Here is an 11,651-nt window from a genome sequence, read left to right as displayed (position 1 = left end):
TTGGGTGTTCATATTCTGCCCTAGGACAATCATGAAGCCTGTCACGTGCCAGACCATTGTGCGTCCGGCCACAGCGTCACGTGGCATATCGCGCACCTCGCTGGTCCAAGCTTCATGCTCGGTTCCACCTCGAAGACCCTTAATCTTTTTCTCATATTCATAAAAACATCAATGAGCTCATGTCCTCGGGTCAGGCAGGGATACTCCGGATTGCGCCGGTGCAGAGGCGACGAGGCCGTCCAACCCGGGCGTGCGATGTTTGCCATGTTAGGAAGGTGAGAACACCCACCCTGGACCTAGACACATACAATCTAACCACAGAACTATTTCAGATCGCCTGTGATCGGGCAACACCAAAGTGTGACTGGTGCGCCTGTCATGATCTACAATGTACCTTTTCCAGATCTAGCCCCGGGGGCTCTTCAAGGTGGGCAATATTAGCGCCCAAGTCGAATTAGACTAACCCTGTTGTCTTCGCCAGTATAAAGCAACAAGGTAGCAGACTTAAGTGTATGTATTGCCCTTAAAAAAACTACTTCTTCACTTGCTGAGTAATTTCATCTAAATGAGGCCTCGCAAGCGCTAATCCTACAATCACGGCGTGGACTCCGGCCGTTGGCTACATAGACCCGTTTGCGGGCCGCCACTGGGGGAATGTATGCACGTTCGATGGCACGCCCATTTTCTCGGCAAGCGGCTTGCAATGGATAACCGCATGTACTGGGAGAGAGCTTACAGTCGTTCATTATCCAATCTCCGAGGCTCCCAGGTGGCTAGACTCTGCTGATCCACCGTCTCCACTGCCTGACCAGAACCACTTATACGTAGAGATCCAGAAGTATCAAGCTTCTGAATTCAGCCTTTTCTTCCCCATCCTTGACCCCTCGCTGGTAACTCACACTATTCAAGCAGCATATTATGGACAGCTATCAACAGGATCGCCTTGTTTGAGCTGCGCCAGGGCCGCGATATTTGCTTTTTACTCGCTTGCGTTATCTGTGGTGCATGGGGACGAGGACGATGCGCTGGAGTCAAGCGTTAGATATGCTCGTGAGGCATATCGCCTTGTGCCAGAAATTATCAAGGGAGCTGCAACACTGGATGGGCTGCAGGCTGTTCTCATGCTTGTGAGTCGACCTTTCTAATATAATGTCCAACGGAGATTAACTCTAAACCCCCAGTCTTTGTGTTGCCAGGGGCTTGCAGCAGACTTTTCAACCATCGACCACCTACTGACAACGGTGGCCCGGTTGATATACCAACTAAGGCTGAATTTATCTCCTGATCATGCGGGAGCTACCCCTCTAGCCGTCAATATCCACGCACGACGTTTATTCCGCATAGCCTACGTTTGTGACAAAGGCTTGACCCTGCTAACTGGCCTTCCCCCACGACTCGAAGACTCTGAATGTGATCCAGCGCCTTCCCTCTTCGAAAACGCCAATGACCCTGCAAGCATCACAAATGCTTACCTTGACGCATACGTCTGCCTGGCGCGCATCCAGTCTTGTATTTACCGCGGGCTATACTCCCCTGAGGCCCTACGACAGTCGAATACAGATCTCTTCCGAACAATCCGGAACCTAGATCAGGACTTGGAGAAGTGGAAGGATAGCTTACCGCTACCAAATCGACCCACGCTGATACCCGCTGAACATGACCTGGTGCTTCAAAACACCGATATGCGGTTCTCGGTCTTTCATTTGCAATACCACCATTGCTTGCTTATGATTCACCAAGCCAGCAGCAGGTGCGCCTCGTGGATCGGGAATCAAGATACTCAAAATACTTCCTCGAGCCTTGCGATCTCCGTGACCGCGAGTCGAGCCTTTCTCCGGACATTTGTCTTCCACCGTGTGGAGCTGGGTCCGCAGAACCTTCTGTGTGTTTTCCCCTGTCATTTAGTCTCCCGCCTTTGGCCGAATGTCCCACGCCAATTGGTATGCTAACATCCAATACCAGTTTCTGTCTAACCTACTTCATCCAAACCGCCATAAATCTATTTTGCAATGTCCTCTCACACCCCCTTCATCCCGAAACCAATGAAGACATGAACCTCATGGGTCTAATTTCGGATCTCATTGCGGCTAAGAAGAGAGCAAGGGACCCTGTATGCTACGTTGGGAAGATCACCTTTGCGCAGGAGATTATCCTTGAGCTGAAGCGGCTTGCTCGGTGTGCTGTCGATAGGGCAACTGCAGCTCGACAAGCAAGTATGACTAGGAATTACGCTTATTATTACTCATCTACATTTCTATGATATATCAGGTGTGGCTTATGTTCATGAGCTACACCCTGCCATGATTCCCGCGATGGAAAGAGGTTCTTGACTGATGTTGAAAATGTATAAGAATCCACACCGTCCATCACAGACAAAACTATAACAAGACTTGTTGGGCTGGCCGCCCGACAGGCAATGATGGATTTCCAGGGGATACGGTGCCGATGAGCTCTGGAGAATATCCTGGACTCCTGTAGATTCAAGAAATTATATAATGTGCTGTGCAAAACTCCTGCTTAGTTCCATAAACTTGGAGTTATGATGCAAATATTAGCACTCGTGAAGCAGAGCGAGACTTCCATCACCACTTTTTATATAGTACAGCTATGACCAGTCCTTTGCAAGTTCCTCATCTATTATCTACCAGCTATTCATGACATCATATCTCGTCCAGTATACCAGGAGCGGTAAAGCTCCGTATCAAGGCTGCTATTACCTTTATATTGCCAGAACCCTCGGTGCAAGAAATAACATGCACAAGCCCCATATCGACACCGAAAACCTCAGCGCCGGGACGTTTAACTGAGAGCAAGCCGGCCTCGATGCTCCAGCCCACTGAATCGAAGCAGTCGCAGGCGCAACACCCGCCGTTGTAGTAGATCCGGACCCGGAGCCAGAGGCATCAGCAGAAGCCGACAGACTCGACACCTTTCCCCCCTGCATCAAAATACTCTCAAAGTCGCCACTCTTGTCACTATACGTATAGCTCTCCGCCGGATAATAATTAACGATATCCACACTCCGCACAACCATAGTAAACGGCGCCTGGGAGTAATCAGTCTTCCCACCCGCCCAATCAATCGTCCCCTGGTTATTCTCCGGATCGCCACCAGCCCAGATCCCAATTCTGACCTGCATGGGAGTCTGCGGGTAGCGGGTCCCGTTCGCGGCGTCGGAGTAGGAAAGTGTGCGTGTGGCCGTGCCGTCGATGCTCCACGTCAGGGCCGCAGGGGTCCAAGTTAGTGTGTAGGTGTGAAAGGTAGATTGGGGGTCGTCGATGGGCTCCCAGGTCCAGCGGTTGGAGGTGGAGGAGTCGCCTTTGCCGAAGTAGTCGGTTTGGAGTTCGGTTGTGTAGCTTCCTAGGACTTCCTGGTTCGCAGGAGAAGGTGTTCATTTAGCTGAGGGTGTCCTGGGTACAATATGTGGTGGTGGTGGTGGTGTTTACCCAGTCGACTTCGTCGAGATCATCTGACTCTAGAACTATACTGCTGATTATGCCCGTGCCGGCGGATGCTTTCATAACGATGCTGATCTCGCCGAAGAAGATGTAGTATGGCGTTTCGATCGTGGGTGCATCACCCTGCTTGTTGATTGTGAGTTCGACGCCCTCGGAGCTGATGGTTGGGTTGCCTGAGAGGGTCGTCCATTCTGCGAGTGTTGATGAGCTCTCGACGAAGTTGTAGTGTAGTGCGCTTTGTGTTGAGCCTGTGTCGGACGAGCAGGTCTTTTCTAGAGGGTTGCAGTTGGTGTAGGTCTGCGCAAGGGTATAGGGGAGTGTGGGGAGGAGCGCGGCGGTATATTTTAGTATGGGTGACATTTTTAGGAAGCGGTGAGCTGGGAAATTGATCTTTTGAGGTATTGGTATGGACACTAGTATGTGAGTAAGTTTATTGTTGGATTTCTGACGCAGATGAAGCTATATGCAATGTACTCATGGCCGAGTGTAAAATATATATTCCCCAGTAACATGGTGCTTTAGTACCTCGTATAATCTCGCAAACCTGATGCAACAACACCACAGCTTCAAAGCCCTGCTCCCAGCCTCCTAATAAATCTCGTTCAATCATGATACTCGAGAGGTGGCTTGTGGGTGGCTTTTAGTGCTTTCAGACTCAAGTGTAGTCAGGTCATTGTGGTGGACACTATGGAGAACAAAACGGGCTAGATTATCCCGCTTTGTCATTATATTGTGGAACTTGATTTGGACCTAGCGAATAATAGCCCGAGACAGCTGCGATTTCCCGATTAGTCAGACTCTCATATGTTCCTGAAATCCAGCCGTCAAGTCCTCAAGAACTTAAAGTGAGCGAACCACGAACGGAGATAATGAAGCCAACTATAAGACAGCGAGCCAATGCGAAAGTGGCCGCTCCAGCCCATGTTAGCATGTAACTTAAACACTGGCCCACTGGAGACCACCTCAACCTCGGCCCAACAACTAACCCAACTCCAAGAAGACTCTTTCCCACATAGATTACTTTTCGGAGACAGCTCTCACAACAACAGGTGCTGTGGTCTAGTGGTATGACGTCACGTTGTGGCCGTGCCAGCCCCGGTTCGATTCCGGGCAGCGCCAATAAAAATTTTCATCTTTTTTTTGGGCGTATGGTACTTTTTCCTAGCTAAATCTGAAGAGATGTCTAATCAAAGAGAACCCCATCTATGTCTATACAGAGTATAGGTCCGAATTTTGCCGCTGCCACAAGTTCTTATAGCGGAGCAGACATACCTGAATATAAGTTCATGATATCTCGAACGACGGTTTTTATTTATACCTTTGTCTACTGCTTTCTCGATATTGGATTTCATACTGAATATCTACAGATATTTGGGATACTATTCTGCAATCCAGGGTGAATACCCAGGGAATGAATGATGTGCAATTCTTTAGCTGTTGTGCTGCACGGTGAGCAGCAGCTGTCCCTTATATCGGTCGTCTACTCTTCCCAAGTATCTGATATGTGACCGTCCTAAATGACGAATGCATGTGCATTCGATTGCAGGCTATATGGAAGTAACAGCTATGACTCACTAACCAAAACAGCCTCTGGTCCTGTGAAACCCTTCAGTATAGATCCAGCCCAATCAGTTCCCTCGCTCGCTTCGAAAGCACCGGGCTGTGTAACGGCCTCTTGATGGCCGCTTCGTAGGTAGGATGATCTGTCGGTGGCAGGTACTCCCTGACTCGAAAATCAGCCGGATCATGTGTTGTATTCTGCTTCGTTTCGAACGCCTGCAGGCGCACACTTCTCGCCTCCTCTGAGATAGCGGCGGCCGGCTTGTAGCAGACATCTTAGTTTAGACCGTTAGCATTTCTATACTAGCATGGAAATGAAGATTTTGGCATACAGGCAGCGAAGCGGTCATTGACCGAAGAAGGAGCAGCGCCGTAATGGATCGTGCGCTAGTGCGCTGTTAGCCAACTACAAATTCAAGATATGTTAGAGATAGGAGCACGCACCGAGTCCCAGAGTAGCAGATCGCCAGGCTCTGCGCACACCTTGGTCCATTTGCATCCCCTAGCCTCAAGCCACTGGCACATATCCTCATCAACACTTTGATAGGCCCACGTGCTCCATCCCTTTTCACCCTTCTTGTGGTCAAAGTGTTGCCACAACTCAGTATAGCAAGCGCTTGACCCTTCAAACACCATCAACCCGCCATCCTCGGGCCCATTGGGGAGCAAATTCACAATTCCTTGGACGGTGTCGAACTTGCTGTTAAAGGGAGACTGGTCGACATGCGCCCACGGCGCGAAAATAGGGTCTGTCTTGGGGCGTTCCATTTCGGGTAAGGAAAGGTTCACGCCGTCTGAGCAGTTACTACTAAGTATCGTCAGAGAAGAAGGAAGATTATACCAAACGAGACCAGAAGCTCGCGGGTGCCCCAGATCTGCTCCCACTTCTCCACCAGCCCCGGCTCTGACTTCAAATCCCACACGAACTGCTCGTGGCCGACGCCGTACCTGTGCTCGCGGCAGTGTTACTGCTGCCGCTGCCTATTACAGTGCATGATAGCAAATGATGGTAACAAACCTGCTGTAAAGCCCCCCGTGAGTGTGCCAGGGAAGGTTCGCTGCCTTGCGGGTCGACGGGTCCTTGCGGTCGAACCCCAGGTCCCAGCTTTCAAGCCATTCGTAGGCCTTGCCGGCATAGGCTAGTGCTCGGTCCCTTGGTAGGGCACCGCGGACAACCGTCCAGCCCTTTGTGTGAAGCTCGACCAGCCAATCGGGCTGCTGTAGCAAGCGTGGTGAGCTGAATGCATGGGTATAAGCCAGGATAGCGGGGTCGTAACGGACCTTTTCGGCATCCCCGTCAACAGCGGCGAGCCGGACGGTAGGGCGAATCTTAGTCTGCGTGCTGACGGTAGTTTCGATGGAAGTAGGCATGACTTATATTGGAAGTAGCTGATGGAAATCAAGTCTTGATTGTTGGTGATATGGATACGCATGGGGAGGTGAGGTGGGGTAAGGTGACACTAAGCTAGTGTACTGGCGTGATCGAAGCTCGATTATGGCGGGCCAGTCACGCCATATTATCTTATCTACTTAGCCTCAACTCTAGTCACAACCAGAGAATTTCTCATTGGATGTCATATCATGACCTTTAATCTTTCTACTGTATCCCCACGTTCGAAATCCCAAGACGGCTGAAGAAATGTTATGGGAAAAGAATTGAATCGTACAGCTCTGTTGCAGCTTTCGCAGCTCTCTATATTCTTCGTCTGACATATCTGAGAGGCATTAGAAATGTGGTCAGCAACCGGGTCATATTACTTCACAATGTTAGGACTGACGGAAGACTTTAACAGATGGAATAACCAGTCGTGTGGCAACCTATCCGCATAATGAGCGACCTATTAAATAGTATTTTGTGTGGTAACGCAATTCACATACTATTCAGCATGTTTGAATGCTCTGAGAGACCTAATAAGAAGCCATAATTTCTAAATTCTGGTCGAAGGCAGAGGTGGGATGAAGCCCCGATTTATATCCCTTGCCAGTTTCTCACGAGCGAAAGATGTCCTTAAAGTCCATACCCTCTATTTGAATGCAATAGCAGACACCCCAAGCATTTACCATGAAGTAAACTATGTGAATATAGTCCCATATTTTGCTTCACTCTAGCAGTCACCCCTAAATGAATAAGCCGTACGTAGACATCAAAATCCCACCTATACCCGAATAGATTAAATAAGTAGCCACCCAGCTAACCACTAGCCTTCCGACCAACCACCGTGAGCCGAGTAAAGGCCCAGTACGCTCCTCCATGTGTTTCCTCCATAGCCTCGGGTATAAGCCGCGAAAATCTCTCACTTAGAGCCGAATTCTGTGTTGTGCGGGCGAGCATCTCGGGAACAATTAGGTTGCATTCATGCTTTGCTACGGCCATATACGGCGGGGCATCTTTGACGTCACTTTCCACCTCTTCCAGCTTTGCCTGCTGATAGTAATAAGGAATCTCGGGAACCCAGTGAGGAGTAGTACGGTCATCTGCCCCCCTGCCTAAGCGCATGAGTTCCTTAAGGGCGTCGTCTTTGCAGCCCGGGCTGGTCTTCTCGATTCGATACGAAAGGGCATCTACTTCGGCCCATTGGAGGTAGCCACCAGGCTCTGTGCGATATTCAGCATGCAATAGAAGATTGGGGGTGGGGCCCAAGGATTTATATTGGGAGCATACTCAGTAGTTGTAAAACGTTCCCGATGACCCTCTCAGCCTCCAAGTCCCTTATTACGAAGGAAAAGTTGCGAACGTGAACAATATCATAGACACCCCGGAGGTGATCTGGCGTCTCGGATAGTATGTCGTATGAGTGTAGAGTCATATTTGAAGGAAGGCATTCTTTTGGGGGGAGAGCGCTGAAAGATATATCAAGGCCATCTAGGGATACGGTGCTCGGAAGTCGACGTGATAGATCTGTCAGCCAGATTCTGGTTGGAGCGTTAGCAGTAAGCTAGTTAATTTGTCTTCCTGCACGTTTTACCACCTACCCAGTGCCAGTGCCAACGTCGGCAATTCTCAGATTTGGGTCGCTTGTAGGGATGGAAGGGTGGATATGGTAGCCGAACAGTTCGGTCCACAGATAATGTTGGAGGTTGATGCTGCGATTTCAGTTAGCAGTTGTACATCGAATATATTGAGCAAAACGTCCCGGTTGTCATCATGGAAATCACGAGTGAAAACGTATTCGGGCTTAGTCATGATGTAATTGAGAATCGATCTAGTAATAAAGCTTTTGGATGTCTATTAGTTTGTCCCCGGAAAGCATTAGGGCTTTTATGTGCTACTGATTGAGTATCGCAGACGTATGCTTTTATTGATGAAGATGAGGCACTCTATATAGAGGAAACAGCATAGATGATACGTCATTATTGAAATTAGTTGAATCATAACCGAGAATTATTGAGGAAAATAGCGATGAATGGTACCGTGATAAATCGTCGTCCTTGAACCTAAATCACAAAACTGGGCGACCGTCGCATTGCCATCAGGCCAATTAGCTGCAAGACAAGGAATCAATAAATTATGTCATCTTACACCCAAACAATGGGTATAGGGCTGAGCTGGTGTAACTAGGTGCAATATTGACTAGCAAAGCTGTCAGAAGCACGGCGCGCTTTCCTTAGAGCAGGGGGTGAGACAACCAGGAAATGATAAGCTTCGGGTATGATCCGGTGGCTTGGAGTTCAGGTATGCGAACCCAGATGGAGATATATGGATACGACGTGGTAGGCTGTCGGAACCATGGTTGACGCGGAGAGAAAGAAACAGGAATAAGGAAGTTCAGGGGAAATTGAGGAGCAGGGTTGAAAGAAGAAGTTACGCGCACCAGGACGAGTGGTAATTCAACAGTCGACGAGTAATCAATCACTCGCACCTGGAGATGATGTATATTTGAGGCCTAATTTATCTTTAACAACCATTCTACAAATGTATACAGGCATTGGTCTATCGTATAAAACTTTTTATGAAACGACCTTTGATCTTTGAATAAACAGATTCATTGGAGAAGTATCTTATCAAGATGATCGGAGCCGATCAAGTGGGCCTAGTCCTGCAATTAGCACATACTCTGTAAGGTAGGCTATGGTGTAGACTCCACATCCCAGATTGCATCAAGCAAGTCAGTTCATGTCTAGCAATACATCATTCGTGGTGGTCTCTCTGAGAAACTGCTTCAGGAGCAGAATTGTGACGAATCGACGGTTTTAGACCTAATGGGCAAGCCTTTTTCACAGCAGCGCCAATACCTATATCGAATAGTCGCCATCTGTTAGAAAGATTCATGATCGGGTGATGAATACGTTTGTCATGTCTCTAGTTATTGTACGTCGTAATTGGCGTAGCTAATGGATTTATTTGGAGGCCACACTTGTGTACGATTGTTTGACACCATCTGCCTTATAGTCATTGTCTCAGCTTCTTTCAGTGCTGGAAGGACGATCAGACTTAGTCGCTAATCCTTTTCATGACAAAGTTGCGGTGAGTAGGGCCGCTCAAATTTTACCAGTCAACATGACTGATGCAAGCCATGACCACACAGCCTCACTCATTTTCAGACTAACGATAACGAGGCTCGGGTGAAGGCAAAGCATGGCCGCAAGAGCTAATCCCGGCGAGTGACAAATGCTTAACGCAGGAGGCTTCCAGTTCCCACAATGGTGTACGTTAGCGGCAACGGCCTTAATATACCGACCGCATGGCTTTATGACGCGCAGAGTCCTTAGTGGCCCACGTGAGTAGCTCAAGAAATTCCATGTAGCAAACTTTTGCGAATAAATTGCTGGATCATACCACGTGTGAAAATTTGACCCTGGAGTTTGAAAGCCGGGATAAGGGATCGACAACAACGTCTCGGGAAGGCGATAGAACAGCCTCGGCACGGCAGCGAGTGGATCCGTGGCGCCATAAAAGCCCTTCTCGAATTCTTCTCTTTCTCGGCCCGTTGTCGGGACCGATTCGAATAGAGTCATGAAAAACCTTATCTCAAACCGAAAGCTACCATTTACTTTGTCAACATCTTGGCACTCAGGGAGAGATATGATATAGATAACGTATAAATGCAAATAAATCTGCGAGGCGTGAGAGGAAAGTCTCAGTGGTCTCGTGTGCGACATGCGGACTTCGTTCGGAAAATCTGCGGTTGGGAGGTGGATCTGGTGGACCAAACTTGCCGTTACGTTCCTTGAATTGCACTCCACAGAAGCCGGCGTGAAGTTTTCTTCACTTGTTCCCTTGGTTTCCACAGGATAACGTTACTCAAAGGGCAGCAACGCCGTGAGCCGTTTCGGTTTGCTCGGACCAGTCCCTATTAATAATGTATGATCAGTATCGTAGAGACGGGGCGTTTATAAAGACTGGGTAGGCCAATTTTTCGTTAGGACCCATCCATCTCTCTTTATTCTAGATACCCCTCACATTATTCAAATCTTCCCAACCATGAGCGTTACGTACGACGTGTTCCGTGGCTCTGCCGAGGGCCGCATTGTCGCTGACAAGGCTTCGTCCACCCTTGGACACAACGAGGTCTTCATTGAGACCACCCACTCTGGTCTTTGCGGCACAGATGAGCACTACCTCAAGACCAACCAGGTGCTCGGTCACGAGGGTATTGGAATCGTCAAGTCTCTTGGCCCCGGTGTTACCTCCGTGAAGGTCGGAGACCGTGTTGGATTCGGATACACCCACAGCATCTGCACTTTCTGTGACAACTGCGCTACTGGTACTTCCCCTACATGTACGACACATGAATCATTATGCAGGCTAACCCCTTCGAACTAGGCTGGGATCAGTACTGCGAGAACCAGAAGCAGTACGGTTTCCATGACTTCGACAACGGAACCTTCAGCTACGGTGCCGTTTGGGACGCCAACTGCGTCTACCCCATTCCTGATGGCTACGACTCCGCGTATGCTGCTCCTCTCATGTGCGCCGGTGCTACTGTCTGGACTGTCTTGAGCGAGTATGGCATTCGTTCGACTGACCGCGTCGCCGTTATGGGCATTGGTGGTCTTGGTCACGTTGCCATCAAGCTGGCTGCTGCCATGGGCTGCCACGTCGTTGTCCTTTCCAGCTCTGAGTCCAAGCGCCAGGAAGCTATGGACTTTGGTGCTTCTGAGTTCCACGTTTTCAAGTCTGGTGATGCCGTTCCTGAGGGCTTCAAGCCCGTCAAGCACCTCTTGCTTTGCGGCAATGCTGGTGTTGATTACCCTTCGTACGTTGGCCTCCAGCCAGCCCACCCCCCACCTTCCCTTATCACCGTCCCCTCTGCATAGTAGCTTGTTCGTGCATATAGCTAACATGAATGCAGCCTCATTCCTCTGATGGCCACCCACGGCAGCATCTACCCTCTGACCGTGGCTTTCGAGCCTGCCAAGGTGCCCATGCTCGGCCTCGTGTGGAGGGGTGTCCGCATCCAGGGTTCCCTGGTTGCTTCCCGCCAGAGCATCCGCAGCCTTCTCGAGTTCGCTGCCAGGAAGAAGATCTACCCCACCATCATGACCTTCCCCCTGAACAAGGAGGGTATTGAGGAGGCCATGCAGACCCTGCGCGAGGGCAAGATGAGATACCGTGGTGTGCTGGTTCGCCAGTAGACACGATCACGATATCTTTTCCTTTCCTATTGTTACAACCAGTAGTACTAGTCACGA

The 11,651-nt window shown here is 49.5% G+C and overlaps 5 protein-coding genes and 1 non-coding gene across 6 annotated transcripts; 3 read left to right on the top strand and 3 right to left on the bottom strand.

The window, feature by feature from the left end:
* Window positions 1–179: 179 nt before the first annotated feature.
* On the top strand, window positions 180–2,260 carry AKAW2_61291A (uncharacterized protein; the record flags this gene model as incomplete). The annotated part of the gene is made up of 6 exons (XM_041680866.1): window positions 180–275; window positions 333–427; window positions 482–510; window positions 571–1,127; window positions 1,182–1,882; window positions 1,963–2,260. The coding sequence occupies 6 exons, from the start codon at window positions 180–182 to the stop codon at window positions 2,258–2,260; spliced, it is 1,776 nt and encodes a 591-aa protein (XP_041546789.1).
* Window positions 2,261–2,719: 459 nt separating this feature from the next.
* AKAW2_61290S (glycoside hydrolase family 16 protein) lies at window positions 2,720–3,818 on the bottom strand (the record flags this gene model as incomplete). The annotated part of the gene is made up of 2 exons (XM_041680865.1): window positions 2,720–3,370; window positions 3,447–3,818. 2 exons carry the CDS (start codon window positions 3,816–3,818, stop codon window positions 2,720–2,722), a joined length of 1,023 nt encoding a protein of 340 aa, XP_041546788.1.
* A 688-nt stretch (window positions 3,819–4,506) lies between these two features.
* On the top strand, window positions 4,507–4,577 carry AKAW2_t60034A. The gene has a single exon. It is a non-coding gene; the product is annotated as a tRNA-His (tRNA).
* A 489-nt stretch (window positions 4,578–5,066) lies between these two features.
* On the bottom strand, window positions 5,067–6,389 carry AKAW2_61289S (uncharacterized protein; the record flags this gene model as incomplete). The annotated part of the gene is made up of 5 exons (XM_041680864.1): window positions 5,067–5,293; window positions 5,351–5,405; window positions 5,463–5,823; window positions 6,037–6,236; window positions 6,300–6,389. 5 exons carry the CDS (start codon window positions 6,387–6,389, stop codon window positions 5,067–5,069), a joined length of 933 nt encoding a protein of 310 aa, XP_041546787.1.
* An 820-nt stretch (window positions 6,390–7,209) lies between these two features.
* AKAW2_61288S (uncharacterized protein) lies at window positions 7,210–7,825 on the bottom strand (the record flags this gene model as incomplete). The annotated part of the gene is made up of 2 exons (XM_041680863.1): window positions 7,210–7,613; window positions 7,681–7,825. 2 exons carry the CDS (start codon window positions 7,823–7,825, stop codon window positions 7,210–7,212), a joined length of 549 nt encoding a protein of 182 aa, XP_041546786.1.
* Window positions 7,826–10,440: 2,615 nt separating this feature from the next.
* On the top strand, window positions 10,441–11,594 carry AKAW2_61287A (NAD(P)-dependent alcohol dehydrogenase; the record flags this gene model as incomplete). Its single annotated transcript, XM_041680862.1, has 3 exons — window positions 10,441–10,723; window positions 10,783–11,215; window positions 11,312–11,594. The coding sequence occupies 3 exons, from the start codon at window positions 10,441–10,443 to the stop codon at window positions 11,592–11,594; spliced, it is 999 nt and encodes a 332-aa protein (XP_041546785.1).
* Between the last annotated feature and the right edge of the window lie 57 nt (window positions 11,595–11,651).

Source organism: Aspergillus luchuensis, chromosome 6 (assembly GCF_016861625.1).
Source record: "Aspergillus luchuensis IFO 4308 DNA, chromosome 6, nearly complete sequence".
NCBI classification, from domain to species: Eukaryota; Fungi; Ascomycota; class Eurotiomycetes; order Eurotiales; family Aspergillaceae; genus Aspergillus; species Aspergillus luchuensis.
Note: the sequence above shows the minus strand (reverse complement) of the source record. Positions and strands in the feature narration are given on the sequence as shown.